At 64.6% G+C, this 18079-nt stretch overlaps 1 protein-coding gene across 1 annotated transcript in view; it reads left to right on the top strand.

Annotated features, from left to right (window-relative positions):
- The window catches only part of MUC5B (mucin 5B, oligomeric mucus/gel-forming), a 46706-nt gene that overhangs the window by 7900 nt on the left and 20727 nt on the right, over positions 1-18079 (top strand). Inside the window, exons 5-28 of the mRNA XM_042907235.1 lie at positions 4685-4801; positions 6145-6301; positions 6569-6700; positions 8845-8895; positions 9367-9417; positions 9688-9949; positions 10075-10189; positions 10275-10365; positions 10613-10719; positions 11498-11699; positions 12103-12228; positions 12376-12493; positions 12592-12730; positions 13073-13183; positions 13356-13425; positions 13829-13966; positions 14382-14546; positions 14882-14976; positions 15952-16078; positions 16324-16579; positions 16960-17015; positions 17110-17210; positions 17301-17452; positions 17797-17935. Coding sequence (XP_042763169.1) covers positions 4685-4801; positions 6145-6301; positions 6569-6700; positions 8845-8895; positions 9367-9417; positions 9688-9949; positions 10075-10189; positions 10275-10365; positions 10613-10719; positions 11498-11699; positions 12103-12228; positions 12376-12493; positions 12592-12730; positions 13073-13183; positions 13356-13425; positions 13829-13966; positions 14382-14546; positions 14882-14976; positions 15952-16078; positions 16324-16579; positions 16960-17015; positions 17110-17210; positions 17301-17452; positions 17797-17935 — 3078 coding nt within the window. The remainder of the gene's footprint in view (positions 1-4684; positions 4802-6144; positions 6302-6568; positions 6701-8844; positions 8896-9366; positions 9418-9687; positions 9950-10074; positions 10190-10274; positions 10366-10612; positions 10720-11497; positions 11700-12102; positions 12229-12375; positions 12494-12591; positions 12731-13072; positions 13184-13355; positions 13426-13828; positions 13967-14381; positions 14547-14881; positions 14977-15951; positions 16079-16323; positions 16580-16959; positions 17016-17109; positions 17211-17300; positions 17453-17796; positions 17936-18079) is intronic.

Raw genomic sequence — 18079 nt, 5'->3', positions numbered from 1 at the left:
TCCACGGGATACAGGTGTGCTGTTTCGAAGGGACACATGCACCCCCATGTTTATAGCAGCCCTATCGACAATAGCCAAAGTATGGAAAGAGCCCAAATGTCCATCGACGGATGAATGGATAAAGAAGATGTATATACATACAATGGAGTCTTACTCGGCAATCAAAAAGAATGAAATCTTGCCATTTGCAACTACGTGGATGGAACTAGACGGTATTATGCTAAACGAAATTAGGCCGAGAAAGACAAATATCATATGATTTCACTCATATGAGGACTTTAAGAGACAAAACAGATGAACATAAGTGAAGGGAAGCAAAAATAATAGAAAAACAGGGAGGGGACAAAATAGAAGAGACTCATAAATATGGAGAACAAACTGAGGGTTATGGGAGGGGTTGTGGGAGGGGGGATGGGCTAAAGGGGTCAGGGGCACTAAGGAACCTACTCCTGAAATCTTTGTTGCACTATATGCTAACTAATTTGGATGTAAATTAACAAATAAATAAATTAAAAAAAAAAAAAAAACAAAGAAAGAAAAACACAATCCAAGGGCACCTGGCTGGGCCAGTCGGTAAAGCACACAAGTCTTGATCTCGGGGTCCTGAGTTCAAGCCCCATGTTGGGTGTAGAGATTACTTAAAAATCAAATGAAACAAAACAAAAATAAAAGTAAATAAGAACCACAACCCAACTACACGCAGTCTGTAAGACACTTGCGTTAGAGCTAAGGTTACAGACAGGTTACGTGTGAAAGCTTAGAAAAATACCTTCCGTGCAAATGGTAACCAGGAGAGAGCTAGGGCGGCCGCATCAGCACCTCATAAACTAGACCTTAAATTCCAAACGGTCAGAAGAGTCGGAGAAGGATATTACGGTAAAGAGTCAATTCAGCGAGAAAATGCCGCAATTAACCAAACCTCACGGACGCAACCACGCGCAGAGAGGCGGAGAGGCCCAGGTGACGGTCGGAGGCTCCCGCCCTGCGCTCCCGGGACGGCAGAAGAGCCAGGCGGAGGGCTAAGAAGGAAACGGAACTGGCACACGCCATGAACCCGTTACCCCTGCCCCACACCGGACACTCGCTAGGGCCGAAGATACGTGTGCCCCCAGTTCACACAGAACGTCCTCCCGCCTAAACTGTACCTGATGCTCCAAACAGGTTTTAATACATTCAAAAATATTACAATCATGCGGGCTATTTTTTCCTGACTACAAAGGGGCTAAGCTACAGACCGGTAATAGGAGAAAAGTGGAACGTTCACCAATACGTGCAAGTTAACACGGTCTCAAGCAATCAGCGGGTGAAAGGAGAGATCAGGGGGCACGGGGAGATCAACGAACACGGAAACCCAGCAGGCCAGACTGTGAGTCTCGGCGAGGGGGCGCCAAGGGGGACGTGCCCAGGTGTGACGCCGGACGGGGAAGACCTCAGGTCCATTACCGAGCGCACACCTCACGGCCCCAGAAACAGGAGGGAGCTCGCGGAGGGAAGGCAGCGATAACGGTTCGAGCAGGGATAAATGAGGCAGAGGCAGCAGAGAAAACCAGCGAAACCAAAAGTCCGGTCTGAAAAGACCAGCAGACAGACCGCGAGCTGGGTGGACGGAGAACAAGCGGGAAGCCGCGAATGGCTAAAACCCAACGTGGAAGGGGCGTTACTATTGATTTTACAGACACAAATGCGATCGTAAAGAATGCCATGAGCAATTTTGGTCGCATTTGATAAACCGGAAGAGAAGGACAAAGTCCTAGAAAACGCACGATCTAACAAAACCGACCCATAAAATACGGGGACCTGTGGTCAGTGGGGAGCGTGAGTCAGTAATCGCGGCCCTCCCCGCCAAGAAAGTCTCAGGACAAGAAGGCCTCACTGGGGAGGCCGCCAGGTGCTTACAGAAGAACTAACACCAATACTTCTCAGACTCTTCTGGAAAACTGCAGAGGGGGAAGAGCTCGGACGTCACCGCGAGGCCATCGTTCCCCTGACACCAACGCCAGACAAAGACAGAAGAAGAAAGGAAGGAAAACAACACGGGCTGGCGTCTGTCACGAATACTGGTGCAAACGATCCTCAACAAAACACTAGCCAAGCAACTGAGACGCGTGTTAGAGAGTTAGACACTATGACCAGGTGGGGTTTATTCCCTGGATGCAAGAACAGTCCGGCTTCCACAAATCAGCCAGTCCCCCCATTCATGGAATGGGGGGGGCACATGATCATCTCGATTGATGCAGAAAAAGAATTTGCCAGAATTCAAGACCCTTTCAGAATAAACACGCTCAACAGCGCAGGGTTAGACGACAACTATGTCACGGTAAAGGGGACGTACGGCAAGCGCCTGGCTCACGTCCTTCCCGGTGGCGAAAGATGAGAGCTTTGCCTCTCGGATCGGGGGCAGAGATGCCGGCCCTTACCACTCCCGCTCAGCAGAGCCCTGGAGGCTCTGGCCAGGGCCACCAGGCAAGAAAGAGAAACACAAGGGGCCTGGATGGAAAGGGGAAAAGACAAACTGTCCCTGGTCACAGATGACATGATCGCACGCATAGAAAACTCTGAGAACTCCACCGAAAACCTGTTCGAGCTTCCTGCGGTCTGCACATGCGCCCCCCAAGTCCACGTGTTGAAGTCCTAACCCCAAGAGGTGACGGTGTCAGCAGGTGGCTGGGTCATGCGGGTGGGGCCCGCAGGAAGGGGGGCCGTGCCGTCGTGGGAGAGCCCCCACGGAGCCCCCTGACCCCTCGTCGGCAGTCTGCACCCCAGGAGAGAGCCCTCCTTGTGCACTGTTGGTGGGGATAGTGGAAGGCTGTAGTTATTACGTAGTTTGGCGATTCCTTACAGAGTTAAACACAGAATGATGATGTGACTCGCGAGGCCGCTCCCAGGCTCCCCCCCAAAGGAGCCGGAAGCAAGGACTCGACCCGCGTTCACGGCAGTCAGAAGGTAGCCCCACGTCCATCCACAGGTGACCGCGTAAGAAAACGCGACGTATTCAAACGGTGGGATGTTACGGGGCTTTAAAAAGGTAGGGGATTCTGACACCTGCTAGCACGCGGAGACTTGCCGACACGATGCCCGGCAAACGAGCCAGACCCAGAAGGATAAATGGTGCAGACTGCACTCGCTTGGGCCCTGAATCGCCACATCCAAGACAGAGAGCAGACAGCAGGCGCCAGGAGCCGGGGCGGTGGGGTGGGGTGGGAGTTGCGTGAAGGACAGAGTCTCTTACAGGAAAGACTAAAGGTGATGGAGAGGGGGGTGGGGACGGCTGCGCCCCACCCCACACAGAGCTGTCACTCTCTCTTGGCCCCTCCAAGGCCCCTATTACTGCCCCACATGGTCCTGTGTGCTGTTCTTTTTGTCCCAGCGGAATCCCCAGTGCCCAGGGCAGTACCACCCTGGGGCTCAGAATTTGCTAGAAGAAAGGAAGGAAGGAGGGAAGGAGGGAGGGAGGGAGGGAGGGAGGGAGGGAGGACACGGGCAAGGAAAGCGATCTCTGTGAAGACCAGGAAAAAGCAAGAGGAGAGGTTGAGGGCTCGTAGTCTCCCCCCAAGACAGGGTGGGAGGAATGGGCACGGTCCTTCTCACAGTGGGGGTGGCTCCAGGGACCAGGATGCCCATCCCCCCACAGCCACCCCCCACCCCCAACGCCCTGACTTGCCCTCCTGACCAGCAACCAGTCACCAGCTGGGCGGTCACGGCCACCTCTCTGTATCCCAAATGCCCAGCCCGGGGCTGGGGTGCTTGGTAATGTCTGTCGATGGACAAGCTGGAGGTCTGGGGGACCGTGGTGGCCCAACGCGTCCTCCACCTGCTCTTTCTGGAGCAGGCTGACACCCTGAGTCTCGCTGGAAATACCCTGAGTGCACTGGGAGCGGGGACAAGGCCCAGCCATCCCAAGGCCCAGGAGAGAGTGGTTTGTCACCCACGTGTGGGGCCTGGGGTGCTTCCTGGCCTGGGCCCGCTCCCCACCTGGATCACCCAGCCTAGGGCTGTCAGGTTCTAGCCTGTTAGTCACAGGACTGAGCCCCTTAGCGATGGGGTGTAGACCAGGGCTGCCGGGACCCCCACGGTTCCCATCCGTTGAGGCCACACAGAGAGGTCTGGGGACCAGGAGGCAGCAGGTGTAAAAGGCCCCACTCCCAGGCCAGTCCAGGGCGGACTCTGAGCAGACCTAGAACCAGCCATGCCTGTGACTCCCCAGGGCCATGCCCCAATCCTCCTGGACCCTCCTCCTCGGTGCCCCGGCTGGAGCCGGGCACACCACCAGACTCAGTAAATGCCTGAGGCTTGATGCGTCCTGGGGCCCTCGTCCTCGGTCGCACTGTGGGCGGTTGGGGAGGGGTGAGCTCACACACCCCTGCGTGCCCACCAAGCCCTCGAGAGACGTGCACCAGGCTGCGGGGCCGGGCTGGGGCAGTCGGCCTCTGGGTTCCGCACGGCCCCGCGGGGTCCGTGGGCGGGGAGAGGCCCTGCGAGCCCGAGGATGGACAGGCTCCTGGCGTGGTCCCTGGGGGAGCCCTCCCGAGCCCCAGGAGGCCTGTCCTTCCCGGCAACCCGCTCCCCTTCCTTGTCTTCTGTCCTCGGCTCTCTCAAGTGTGAACAGGTAAACTGGTTGAGCAAACAGGCTGGGCTCCGAGGCACTGCATCCGGGATGTCTCAATCCCCACCCGCCTCTGCCCAGAGGACGGTGCTCGTGGGGAAGGACCAGGGCGGTATCCGGGCCACGCCGGCAGCCAGGTCTCCGCCTCGCTGGTCCGGTGCACTTCCTGGCCTACTGTGTGCCAGCTGTGAACAGTGGGTGAGGCCCGTGCCTGCATGAAGCCCTCCTTCCGAGACGACAAACCTGAGGCCCTAAATAACTTACATTCGGGTCCCGAGTCCAAGGCGGCCCGGGTTGCTCACGTGTGTGGGGGGTGAGGACCGCCCCACACGGGGCTCACGGGGGCCCTCTGAAGGCTGCAGGGTGCTAGCTGAGTCGGGGGTGGGGGGCTGAGGATGTGCCAGCAGGGCAAGGACTGAGAGGGGGACTCGGGGGAGCAGAGGGGGTCGGGCCACGAGGGTTCAGGCTGCGGGAGCCCGGGAGGTTGGCAGGGCCGTGCACGCAAGCGGGCACCATGCCAGGCCCGACTGCAGGAGCTCTGATGTCAGGAAACTGCACCCTGCAGGTACAGGGGGTGCGCCCTGCTCTGGAGATGCCAGCAGCCAAATGAAAAGCAGATCCCGGGACCTCCGAGGCGAGCCTGCAGACATGCACAGCCCGGGCAGCGGGGCTCAGCCGTGCTGAGGGGTGGCGGCCGGGCACATGGTTGAGAGCTTTGAAGACAGCTTGCCCGCTGCCCCCGGCAGCTCTGCGTGTATGAATTAACCTCGAAAAGGGAGGTGCAGAGGACACAGGGTGCACCTCGCTGCTCACCACCCAAACCAATGGGGAAGCCGCCCCCACCCGCAGGGGCCCTGTGCTCCCCACCGGGGGCCGCCCCGCAAGGCACTCAGACGCGCTCAGGCTTGGGATGAGGATGCCCAGAGTAAGACGCCTGGAGTGTGAGTCAGAGGGGACTGCGTGCCAGGCTGAGCCGTTCACCGACCAGGGGAGAGGTTATCGTGTGACCCCCTCCCCCCGCCCCCGCAGCCCAGCCGCACCAGCTGGGGAGCGGGGCCTTCGTGGCTCCCAGTCAGGGCAGTACTGGGGTTGAGACACCAGCCCCTGGTGTCCCATCAGCCCTGCTGGGGGCCCTCCAGGGGCACATCGGCGTGTGCGCATCAGCAGGGGCGCAGCCTGCCCTCAGGGGAGGGTCCTGGTGGGTCAGGGACCTGGGGAACAATAGCTTCCTTTGTGCCACCCCGCCTCAGGTCACCGAGCCAGCCTCAGGAGCGAGGTGAGGGTCAGACATGCCAGGGCAGGTGCTGGGCAAGAGCCAGCCTGGGTGTCCACTCTGTTTTTCCTTAAATCTGAACTTGGTGACAGAGATGTGCAGGGGGCACTGGGGAGCATGGCCAAGGTGTCTGGGCACGGAGTCTCCCCCACCCCCAAGTTGTGCAGACCAGGGACCCCACCCTCCACGTGCAGCTGACCACAGCCCAGCTGAGCAGGAGCCCCCGGCCCCCAGCGATGACAGCCTCATGTCGCTCCCCACTCCTCAGGGACCTGCGGTCAGCGCCCCGGGCCAGTGCCCCAGGCTGCCCGATGGCGGAGGCCTTGTCCCCTTCAGTTCCGCCTCTCAGCCTCAGCCAGGCTCTGGGGCCAGGTGGCTCAACATGGGGACTGAGCGTGTGGACATGCCGACCACCTCCCCACTGCGTGAGTGAGGCAGGACCAGGGAGGCCCAGGCGGCCGGCCCCTCTCCGATTCTCAGAAGCTGTGGGGTGGGATGGAGGGGGGCAGGGGTCCTGTGAATCTGGGGCCCACAGCCACAAATCCTTCCTCCTCCAGGCCTCTTTCCTGCCTCGGCCCCTCCCCAAGAGCAAACACACGTGGCCGGCTCGGGGGAAAGGACGGAGCCCTGCGTTGCCCAGGAGCTGGGCTTGGGGCCAAGACTTCTTGCTATATAAGCCCCGGGGCCCCCAGGGAGCGAGCACCGGGGCCCACTGCCTCTCTGCCACCGGCCCGCCGCTGTGCCAGCCCCCAGGATGGGTGCCCCGAGCGGGTGCCTGGCGCTGGCCTGGGCCCTTGTGGCCCTGCTCTTGGTGCAGAAGACAGGTAAGACCGAAGACCGGCTCCCTCTCTGCCGCAGAGAGGCCTCCGCAGGCCACCGCCCGGGGTTTCTCCTGCCTGAAATGGGCAGGGCGGCCCCCGCCCCGTGTGTCCTCAGTGGGGCCCCCAGGCTCTCAGTCTGCACCCAGGAGAAGCTGGGTCCCCTGGGCAAACCACCAAGAGGGTCTGGGGGTGCGGGCCGGGTGAGGGGCCCAAGGCTGGCACCTCTCAGGTCCCTGTGAGGGCGACAGCCGTCAGGGTAGTTCCTGGAGCGGCTCCAAAACCCCTCCTCAAATCAGGGTTGGAACAGCTGATAGGTGATGTGCCCGCGGACCCACGTCAGACACTTCGCACCTCACCTGCCGCGAGGCTCTTCCCAGCCCGCCAGCCCGCCTCTCCTCTGCCTCTCCTCTGCCGTAGGCCCCGGGCTCTCAGCATCAGGGGGAAGCACCCGCAGCCCTAATACTTTCTGTCAATATGAAAGATACGGCCTCAGGGGCTGCCTGGGTGACGCCCGGCAGGGCTGGCCTGGAGCCCCGGCCACCGCGGCCCCGGCCCTGAGCTCTGCTCCCGCAAGGCCTCCTCCCTGGGCCCCAGCCGGGCTCGGGGGTCCGGGCAGGTGGACACCGGCCTGAGCTCTCTCCATCCGTGGTGGGGCGGGGGGGGAGTGCTGGTCTCCCAGAGCCCCTGCCCCAAGCCGCCTCCCAGCAGGGCTGGGAGGTGGGGACTTCCCCGCAGCAGCTCCCGCTGGGCGGCCACGTACCCCAGCCTGCTGTGCTCTTCGGGCGCCTGTCTGCTGGTTTGCACAGCCGGGGCCCCTACTCAGCCGGCTCCTCTGGGCTCCTCTGGGCCGCGCTGGCCTCAGACCAGGTGCCCGGACGCTGGGCCTCCCCAGCGAGCCGCCTCAGCCTCCACCCGCTCCTCTCTGGGGGGGCGATCCCATTAGGGGCAGACAAAAGAGGTCTGAGAGGAGGGGGCTCACTCAGAGGGTGCGCTGTCGACCACGGTGTTGTGGGGGGGGGGGGCAGTTGGCAGCGGGCATGTTCCTGGCTGGGCAACGGAGCCCGGGTCTCGCGAGGCCACCGGCCCTGAGTGGAGCCGCTTCTTGGAGAAACCGGCCCAGGATGGGGATGGGGGTGCAGGGTTCGCTGCACCTGCGGGAAAACCCCCGGTTTCTGACTGTGGGGCGTGGCCCGTGGGGCAGGGGTGGACAGAGGCAGCGGCTGCGGGAGGGGCCTTCCGAAGGAAAGCTCGTTGCCCCGCCAGTGCCCGTGGCTTGCGTGCGTCCGAGGTCCCCGCTGGGAAGGACGAACAGGAAGCTGTGGCGGTGGCCTCACCGGACCCCTTGCCGAGCTGGCCCCACCAGGGACACGGGGACGTCGGGGGCCCGACACCCACTCCTCGACAAGGCTCAGTGTCAGGCCGAGTGTGCAGACCCCCGGCAGACGGAAGGAAGCAGTACAGGGCCCGTGCGGAGGGGTGCCCCAGCCTGAGCCCGGCAGAGGGGCCAGGGAGGGCTCCCCGCTGCTCCCCAAGGCAGCGAGGGGCTGTGGGGGCCGGGCCGCTGGGGGCGAGCACCTGGGCGTAGCCGTGGTCGGGCCGACGGAGGAAGCCCTGCCTGCAGGCGGTGGGCACACAGGCCACCCGGGCAGCCATCCCGGGACCCAGGCCTCCAGGCCCGCCCCCACCATGATGGATGGTTCTAGCTCGAATCTCACTCTGGTCTTGGGTTTCTGCTAAGTCACGCCCAGAAGCCTCCCTGACTGCGTGTGTCCTTCTCCCCAACAAAACTGGTCTTTGTCCTTCTCCAGGGGACTCCTGGGATGGGGCCGAACCCTCTTCTAGGGTGGCCAGGGTCAACGGGCCAACGCCTTTTCCTGATTCCATTCTCCTGCCCTGAGCCAGCAGCTGCCGGGTCACGGCCAGACGAGGCAGCACTCTGCATTCGTAGATGGGGAGAGCGGGAGTCAGGGCAAGGCCACCAGACGCAGCTCCCCGTGGGAACCCCCATCCCTGCGGAGGCCACGACAGCTGCCACGTAGACTGGTGGGGAGGCTAGACCCTGTCACGTGGCCACCACCCCGAAGCCTGCCCAGGAAGGGATGGCAAATGTCCAGCTTCTCACTGACTCCCGTCCCCTTTCCCTGCAGAGACCCAGGGCAGCACGGAGCCTGCTGTGAACAGTCAGAGGGTGGACGTCGGTATGCGGCCTGGGTTCTGGGCACTGAGGCCTCCCGAGCAAACAGAAGGGGCTGGGCTTGGGGTGGGCCGGGGATCTGGACAGGGGAGGGGGGACAGACCCCTTTCTACAGGAGCCACCTGCCCACAAGACGGGATCGCAGAGGGGACGGGCCAAAGAAAGCTAAGGCACAGAGCAGAGAGGCCAAAATGCTCACACACGTGCACACACGGTCATGTAATTGGACACGTGTGCAAACTCACACACACACACACATACACACACACACAGTAAAGCCCAGGCCAGCAGTGTGTCCTGGGTGGATGGGAGGGTCCGGGAGGGGACAGCCCTAGTCCTGGGGCTCCCTGGGCTGAGTCAGGGTGGCTGCTGCCGCAGGCCGGCCTGTGAGGAGGATAGAGGTCCCGGGAAGGAGTGTCCCCGGCCATTCCCTGCCTGGCCACATTTCTAGTGTAACCCAGCCCTCGCTCTGCAGCTCGGAGCACGACCATCATCCCGCCCATCACCGTCTTCCCCACCATGAGCTGTGAGTGGATGCTGCCCACTGCTGATGGGGCGGGGGCTTGCCCCTCTGGGGGCTGACGCTGGGGTGGTACGGGCAGTTGGATGGCCTTGGGCCTGGCTGGGAGCGCTCCCTGCGGACAGCTGTGGGGGCCGACCCCGGACGCTGGGGCAGGGCTCTCAGCCCTCCCGGCTGCCCTCCGAGCTCCCCGTCCCCAACCCAGAAAAGGCTACCCGTGGGTGGCTGGGCGAGGCCTGTGGCACCCGCCGGGGCCTCACCACGCTCTCCCCACAGCCCTGAACGCCGCGCACAACGGGCGGGTGTGCAGCACCTGGGGCGACTTCCACTATAAGACCTTCGACGGGGACGTCTTCCGCTTCCCGGGCCTGTGCAACTACGTCCTCTCCATGCACTGCGGGGCCGCCTACGAGGACTTCAACATCCAGGTCCGCCGCGGCCTGGCCGGCTCCAGGCCTACCATCACCCACATCACCCTCAAGACCCAGGGGCTGGTGCTGGAGGCCTCCAACGGCTCGATCCTCATCAACGGGCAGCGGTGAGCCTGGTCCGGGCTGGGGAAGGGCCGGGCCTCTGGGGCGGGTTCTGGGCTCAGGGCTGCTGGGGGGCGCCGCACCCTGCTGTGCACCCTGGCCCTGGGAGGACCAGAAATTTCCACCCCAGGGAGGAGCTGCCCTACAGCCGCGCTGGCGTCCTGGTAGAGGAGAGCAGTGTCTACATCAAGGTTGAAGTCCGGCTGGTGCTAACCTTCCTGTGGAACAGAGAGGAAGCCGCCCTGGTGAGGACGCCCCCACTTGCCCGCCCGCCCCCCTCCACTGAGGACAGCCTCCCAGAGGCTGGAGCTGCCTCTCTTCTGCCCCCAGCTGGAGCTGGACCCCAAGTACGTCAACCAGACGTGTGGTCTGTGTGGGGACTTCAACGGACTCCGGGCCGTCAACGAGTTCTATGCCCATAGTGAGTGCCCCCTGGGGCAGCAGGAAGCTGAGGGCTGGCTTGTCCTGAGGAGGCCTGGAGGGGGCAGCCTTGGGGTGGCCTTACCCAGGCTCTGGGTGGAGAGCAAATCTGGGCGGGGCAATACTCAAGCCAGCGACGCCCCAGAGAGGTTTCAGATGCCCTGGGCACGGGCAGGGGTCCCCAGGCAGCCATCCCCTGCACTGGCCCCACGGTCCTTCAGCACCCTGACCCCAGCATCTCTCCACAGACGCCAGGCTGACCCCTCTCCAGTTTGGAAATCTCCAGAAGCTGGATGGGCCCACAGAGCAATGCCAGGACCCCCTGCCTTCCCCCGCCAACAACTGCACGGATAGGGTGAGCGCCTCTCTGGGGCCCGGCCTGGCCCCAGCCCCTGCTCTCCCAGGGCGTGGCGGCAGCCAGGATGGTCATCTCAGGCTTCCTGGGCTGGGCCCTGAGGCATCCGGGCGGAGGGTCTCCAAGCCCTGGGGTGGCAGGGGACACGGCTTCCACCTCGGAGACACCGTCTGAGCTTCCACCTACCAAACGAATGTTCTACGTGTGCGGGCCGTGGGCTACACGTGTGCCCATCCGTGTATGCGAATACGTGTCCACACATAGGTGGTCCGTGGTGGGCACTTAGGAGCCCAGCTGAAGAGGCCCCACGCGGGAGCGGGGAGGCCTCCACGGGTAGAAGGGGCCTGGAAGCTCCAGGAGGCCCAAACCAACAGAATCTCCCTCAGAGCCTCAAGTCAGGATGTGGAGCCCAGGCCCAGCCGGCTGGGGGGCAGGGGCAGGGGCAGGGGTGCTGGGGAAAGAAAAGGGGTTCATCAGTGGGCACACAGGTGCCCTCGTTTCCCACTTCTCTTGGCATCGCACCTTTCCTGGGTGCTCACACCATGGGCATATGTGGCCTGGAGCCCTGAGTGGGTGGGTGGAGTCCACGGTCCCGGGTCACTCCCAGAGCCAAGCGGAGCCCTGCACCCAGCAAGTTCACTGTGGTTAAAGAGAAGGACGGGTGGGTGGACGGACAGATGGAGAGATGAAAGGGACCTCAAGGGGGGGAAGGGGCCCCCTGGCCTGGACCCCCCACAAGCACCGAGGGTGGAGGGTGCCACACCCCTGTGCTCCCCAGGAGGGCATCTGCCACCACACCCTGTTGGGCCCGGCCTTCTCGGAGTGCAACACGCTGGTGGACCCTGCCGTGTACGTGGCCGCCTGCACCCAGGATCTGTGCCGCTGCCCGGACTGCCCGTGTGCCACCTTCGCCGAGTACTCCCGCCAGTGTGCCCATGCAGGGGGACAGCCCCAGAACTGGAGGGGCCCTGACCTCTGCCGTGAGTGCCCCCTGGCCGGGGCCAGCACCAGGCCCCACGCCCACACTGGGTCCCGGTGGGGAGGGGGCGAGGGACAGGACATCTGGCATCTGGCTGGGGACCCAGGGCAAGTGGAGTCATTTGGGGGTCCTACAGCGAGAGGGTGGGCAGGGGGACAGAAGGGAGTGTGGGGGGCCCAGAGGGAGGACCCGGCCTTGGTACAGCCCAGGTGGGCACAGGAGGGCCGCCTCACCCAGAAGACAGTGGGAGCTAGGAGCAGGGAGGCCCAGCCTCCCGAGACGAGGGGCTCCCCGGCTCAGCTGTGACCCCGGGGGGCCCTTGACGACATGGGAAAGGTTGGGAGCAGCCGCCTGCCCCGCGCCCAGGTGGCTTTCCGGGGCCCAAGCGCTGCCTCCCCCCACAGCCTGGACCTGCCCCCTCAACACACAGCAGCGGGAATGCGGCTCGCCCTGCGCGGACACCTGCTCCAACCCGGAGCGCTCCCAGCTCTGCGAGGACCACTGTGTGGATGGCTGCTTCTGCCCCCCAGGCAGGTCCTCCTGGCCCTCGGGGACTGTCCCCCAGCCAGGCCCTCTGCCCCCAACCCCCCCCCCCCCCCCCGCCGGCTGCCTCCAGTCACTGTGTTGCCAACACCCGACCCAGCCCGCTCACAACCCCCTGCCCCCGCTGTCCGCAGGCACGGTGCTGGATGACGTCACCCACACGGGCTGCCTGCCCCTAGAACAGTGTCCATGCACCCACGGCGGCCACACCTACGCCCCGGGGGCCTCCTTCACCACCAGCTGCAGCTCCTGGTACGCCTCCTGGCTGCCCCTGCCCTTGGTGGGGGTGCATGGGAGGGGATCTACCTCCCCCACACCACGCTTCCTCTGTTCATGGCCTCCCTTCCCAGCACCTGCTCTGGGGGGCTGTGGCAATGCCAGAACCTTCCGTGCCCTGGCACCTGCTCCGTCCAGGGCGGGTCCCACATCTCCACCTACGATGAGAGACTCTACGATGTGCATGGGGACTGCAGCTACGTCCTGTCCAAGGTACGGTCCCAGTCCCCACCTGCTGGGCCTGTCCTGGGACTCTCAGGCCTCCCGGCCCCTGGGAAGGGTCCTGTGATGGCCATCAGAGTAGGTGAAGCCCCGCCCTGGTCCCCTCCTGGGGTCCCATTCCCAAAGGGAAGCCCCTAGGCTCACATTCGCGGGGCCAAGGGGCTCCCAGGCCCCGAGACGAGCTGCCTGCCTGGAGGTGGCCACAGGGGCCAGCCTCCACCCCACACGCACGGTCCTGGGAACAGGGGCACCACACACGAACACGCAGCCCCCTCCCTGCCCGCGCTCGGGAGTGGCCGACCCCCAGCGCCCTGGTGGGCCTTGCCCTGTCAGAAATGTGCAGGCAACGGCTTCACTGTGCTGGCCGAGCTGCGGAAATGTGGCCTGACGGACAACGAGAACTGCCTCAAAATGGTGACGCTCAGCATGAACGGCGGGGACACGGTGGGTGAGGGTCCCGCTGGGAAAGGGGGTGGGGACAGGGTGGAGGTCTTGGTCTGACGTTAGGGGCCAGGGGTCCCCTCCCGGCTCTGGCTCTGCCGGGCTGGCTCCTGGGGAGTGCTCCCCGGCCGGGCAGGCTCCTCCCCCAGCTGACCTGGCCGCTTCCTCTCACCAGATCATCCAGATCCAGGCCAGCGGCGGGGTATTCATGAACTCCGTGCACACGCGGCTGCCCGTGTCAGCAGGTACGCGGTCTGGGACAGCCGGGCCGCACTGCAGCCAGGTGGTCTGCTCCCAAGGCTGGTTCTCTGTGGCCCGGGGCAGTTCCGGAATATCCCATGGTTGGTTTCTCATCTGCACGTGGGATGTCAGTGCTCCCCCCTCGGCTACCGTGGGGACCGGGGCCGAACACACTTGGGGCGCAGCCTCTCGGGGATCACGAGTGGTCACTGCCAATACCACCTGCAGAGGAGCTCCGCCCACTCCTGGGTCCCGGAGCGGTGGCGCGGGCCCACCAGATGCCTGGATCCTCCCAGCCCATCCCTAGGGGACCCTCCCTGCTTCCTGGCTGTCCCAGGAGCAAGGGGGCTCCGTCTGGCCAGGCCTGGCCCCCACGCAGACTCTGACTCGGTCCCCACCCCCCGGCAGCCAACATCACCATCTTCAGGCCTACGTCCTTCTTCGTCCTGGTGCACACGGGCCTCGGGCTGCAGCTGCAGGTTCAGCTGGTGCCCCTCATGCAGGTGTTCCTCAGGCTGGACCCCTCCTATCACGGACAGATGTGCGGTGAGGCTCCGCCGACGGGCCGGGAGGGGGCTGGTGCCCGGACTCAGCTCCAGGCCGCGGGCAGGACGGGAAGAGTCTGGCAGGAGGTGAAAGTTGGGAGGCGGCTGCTCCCAGGGCACAGTGGAGACTCCTGCACCGGCCGAGGGCACCCCGAATGTGATGTGTGGCCCTAGGGAGGGCACTTGGGGGGATGGAGAGCAAGCCGTGTTGCCCTTACGAGGTCAGGCTTTGCACAGCGGCTGATCCCCATCGGGGCTCACCTACGGATGGCTCTGGAACCACTCCTGGGATGGGGGTTCGGGGCTGGCCCACCGTGTGGCGGTTTCTAGAGGAGAGCAGGAGCCAGGGAGCAAGCCCCCCGGACGGCCAGGCTGGACGCCCTGCTAATGCCCCATCCCTGGGCCCCGGCCCCCAGGCCTGTGCGGGAACTTCAACCAGAACCAGGCCGATGACTTCCGGACCCTCAGCGGCGTGGTGGAGGGCACGGCCGCCGCCTTCGCCAACACCTGGAAGACCCAGGCCGCCTGCCCCAACGTCAAGAACAGCTTCGAGGACCCCTGCTCCCTCAGCGTGGAGAACGGTACTCCCACCCCCCGGGGGCCCTCCGTTTACGAGGGCTGGGCTGGGAGCCAAGACCTCCCATCTCGCCAGGCCCTGGGGGACCCCTGGTGTCCGGGTGTGCATGGCCTGGGGTGAAATCGGGCAGGCCAGAGTGCTCAGAGCCTGTCTCGAGGAGGAGCACCTTCCTGCCCCCTCAGCACGGTGGGCAAGCCCCAAATCCCAGCTCAGCTCTCTGGGGGCCGTGGGGCCCCCCAGGGCCTGTGTGCAGGAGCGCAGGCAGCCTGAGGGGGCGGGTGAGGGGGAGGAGGTGTGTGGGTGCCGGCCAGCCAGCCTCCCCCCGCACCCTTGTCCCAGAGAACTACGCCCAGCACTGGTGCTCCCTGCTGACCGACCCTGCCGGAGCCTTCTCGCCCTGTCACTCTGTCCTCAACCCTGCACCCTTCCACTCGGTGAGACCCCTGCCCCACCTGGAGCCGCCCCCTACCCCTTAGCCTCCCCTTGGTGGTCTCCTATCTCGAGGACCACTCACAGCACGGTGGGCTGGTCGGTCAGTCCTACCCGGGGCTGCCCGGGGCTTTTCGCACCATCACTGTCGGGGTGTTTGTGGCCACGGACCAGCTCACTAAAAACTAGAAATATTGATTCTGTTCCGGTCCTAGAAGCCAGAAGCCCCAAATCAAGCTGTGGGCAGGGCCATGCTCCCTCCTAAGGCTACAGAGAAGGTCCTTCCTGCCTCTCCCAGCTTCTCGGGGCTCCAGGTGTCCCTGGGCTTGTGGCCATGTCACCCCAACCTCTGCCTCCCTGGTCACATGGCCTTGGCCCCTCCCCTGTGTCTGTGTCCAAATTTCCTCTTTAAGGACACCAGTCATGCTGGATCGGGGACCATCCCCATGACCTCGTCTTAATAACATCTGCAAAGACCCTGTTTGCAATAAGCTCATTTTCTCAGGCCCCGTGGGTTAGGGTTTCCACGTATCCTTCACAACACTTGGCTTATGGGCCACTTTCCCAGAAGCTCAAAGCCCTAAAATGCACCATCAGGAGCATCTCCAGGTGGAAAGCCCAGGCCCACCTCTGCCCATTCTGGGGATGGCACCCTCTTCACCCCACCTGCGTCCCCCACACGCAGCACAACCCGTGACGTACGTGGGATGCGGCCGACCCTGGCCCTGTCGTGTGGCGCTCCCTCCTGACCCTGACCATAGCCTGGTCTCACGCCTTCTTGCTGCCCCCTGACCGGGCCTCTGCAGTCGCTTAGCGTGCGGTGTGCCCCTCCTGGGGGCCGCTTTCCGCCCATCTGTGCCGAGGGGCCTCCTTGGGGTGGACCTCCCAGTCCAGGCAGGGGTCCCAGGAAGAATCCACGGGAAGAGGAGGGGCCTTGGTGGGCTGGGGTTCCTGACGGTCCCCAATGGTCCCATCCCCAGCACTGCATGTTCGACACGTGTAACTGTCAGAAGAGCGAGGACTGTCTGTGTGCGGCCCTGTCCTCCTACGTGCACGCCTGTGCCGCCAAGGGGGTGCTGCTCAGAGGCTGGAGGGACGGCGTGTGCAGTGAGTGTCCCTGAGCCACTCTGGCTGCACCAGGTGGGGGCAGGGGGACTGGGGATCCTGGGGGCAGCCACCCCCCACCCACATGTTCTCAGCCAGAGCTTCTGGCTTCCTCGGTCGGGCCAACCAAGGACCTTGTGGTCCCACGATCCCTGGGTGTCAGAGGGGAAACTGAGTCTTGGGCTGCTTGAACACCGGTTTGGAGGGGGCCATCCAGCCACTGACTTGAGCGCTGCCCCTGCCCCCAGCCAAGTATGTGAGCAGCTGCCCCAAGTCCCAGAACTACAGCTATGTGGTGGCCGGCTGCCAGCCCACCTGCCGCGCTCTGAGCCAGGTCGACGTCACCTGCGGCGTCACCTTCGTGCCTGTGGACGGCTGCATCTGCCCCTCGGGCACCTTCCTGGATGACTCGGGTGCCTGCGTGTCCGCTGAGGCCTGTCCCTGCTACTTCCGTGGCTCTGCAGTGGCCCCGGGGGAGGTGGTGCATGACGACAGCGTGGTGTGGTAAGGGGCCAGCTGGGCCCATGCCCCCCCTCCCCCACATCACTGTGCCCCATCCCAGGAGAGCGAGGGTCTCGTCACCCTGTTTCACACGCAAAGATGTCTGGGTGTCTCCCAGAGGATTTTGAAACACAAAGGTGCTCCCTGGGGAGGGAAGTTTGCCCCTCCCCCCACACCCCTTAGTCCTGCTGTAAAGACGTAGCCCTCCCTTGGCCTCCAGAGGGTTCTGAGGGTCCAGGGCCCAGGGAGGCCGGGTGCATTGCACAGGACGGTTTTCTCTCCGCGCCGGGGGAGGGGTGCCCCCAGCCGGGCAGAGATCTGGGTGAGGTCTGTGGGGTGGTGGGTGGGCAGGGGGTCCAGAGAGGGTCGTCTGTCTCTCACAGCTCGTGCGTGGGTGGGAAGCTGAGTTGCCTGGGAGCAGCGGAGCACAGGAGCTCAGGTACGGCCTCTGGGCACCGCCCCGAGGGAGGGGCTTCCGCGGGCCCCGGGTGGGGGGAGGGGCCCCTCCCAGCCCAGCCCCGCCTCCTCCGCAGGGTGCGCGGCCCCCATGGTGTACCTGGACTGCCGCAACGTCTCCGCCGGCGCGCCCGGGGCCGAGTGTCTCAGGAGCTGCCACACGCTGGACGTGGACTGTGTGAGTGGCCGGGAGGGCACGGCGAGGGGGCTGCCCGAGGGCGTCCCCGGGCACAGCGGGTGACCGGCACTGACCTGTGCCGGTCCACAGTTCAGCACTCACTGCGTGTCCGGCTGCGTCTGCCCCCCGGGGCTGGTGTCTGACGGGAGCGGAGGCTGCGTGGCGGAGGAGGACTGTCCTTGTCTGCACAACGAGGCCGCCTACAAGCCCGGGGAGACCATCAGGGTCGACTGTAACACCTGGTAGGTCGGGGCTACTCCGCAGGGGGCGGGGCAGGGCCGAGGCCTGACATTGCCCCCGCCTCCCCGCCCCCCGTCCCCGGGAAAGCCCTGGGGTGTGCCCTTCGTCCTTGGAAGGTGCCCCAGGGGCCAGGCCTAGCCGTGGCCGGCCGGTCAGAGCCGACGCCAGGGGCTCCGGCCCCGCCGCACTCCAGGCGCCAAGGGCTTCAGAAGCCGAGAGACAGGAGTGCCGCAGGCAGGCAGGTGGCAGGAGGCGACTGCCTGAGCTCGCCGCGTCACTTAACCCCTCCGGAGAGTGGGGCGGGGCGGCCCCCGTGACCTGGCCGTCGCCTGTCCTCGCCTCACAGCACGTGCAGGAGCCGCAGGTGGGAATGCAGCAGCAAGGCCTGCCTGGGCACCTGCGTGGCCTACGGGGACGGCCACTTCATCACCTTCGATGGCGAGCGCTACAGCTTTGAAGGAAGTTGCGAGTACACGCTGGCGCAGGTACGCCTGGTCCCCTCTCTGCCCCCGCCTACCCGGCCTCCTAGCCCCGCCCCTCGCCCCGGCCACGCCCCCACTCGTCCTCCTCGTCCCACCCTCCTCGCCCTCGCCCCCCCTCCTCATCCCGGCCACGCCCCCTCTCGCCCT

The sequence above is a fragment of the Panthera leo genome, chromosome D1 (assembly GCF_018350215.1).
Source record: "Panthera leo isolate Ple1 chromosome D1, P.leo_Ple1_pat1.1, whole genome shotgun sequence".
Classification (NCBI taxonomy): domain Eukaryota; kingdom Metazoa; phylum Chordata; class Mammalia; order Carnivora; family Felidae; genus Panthera; species Panthera leo.
This window is presented reverse-complemented; position numbering and strand designations above follow the sequence as displayed.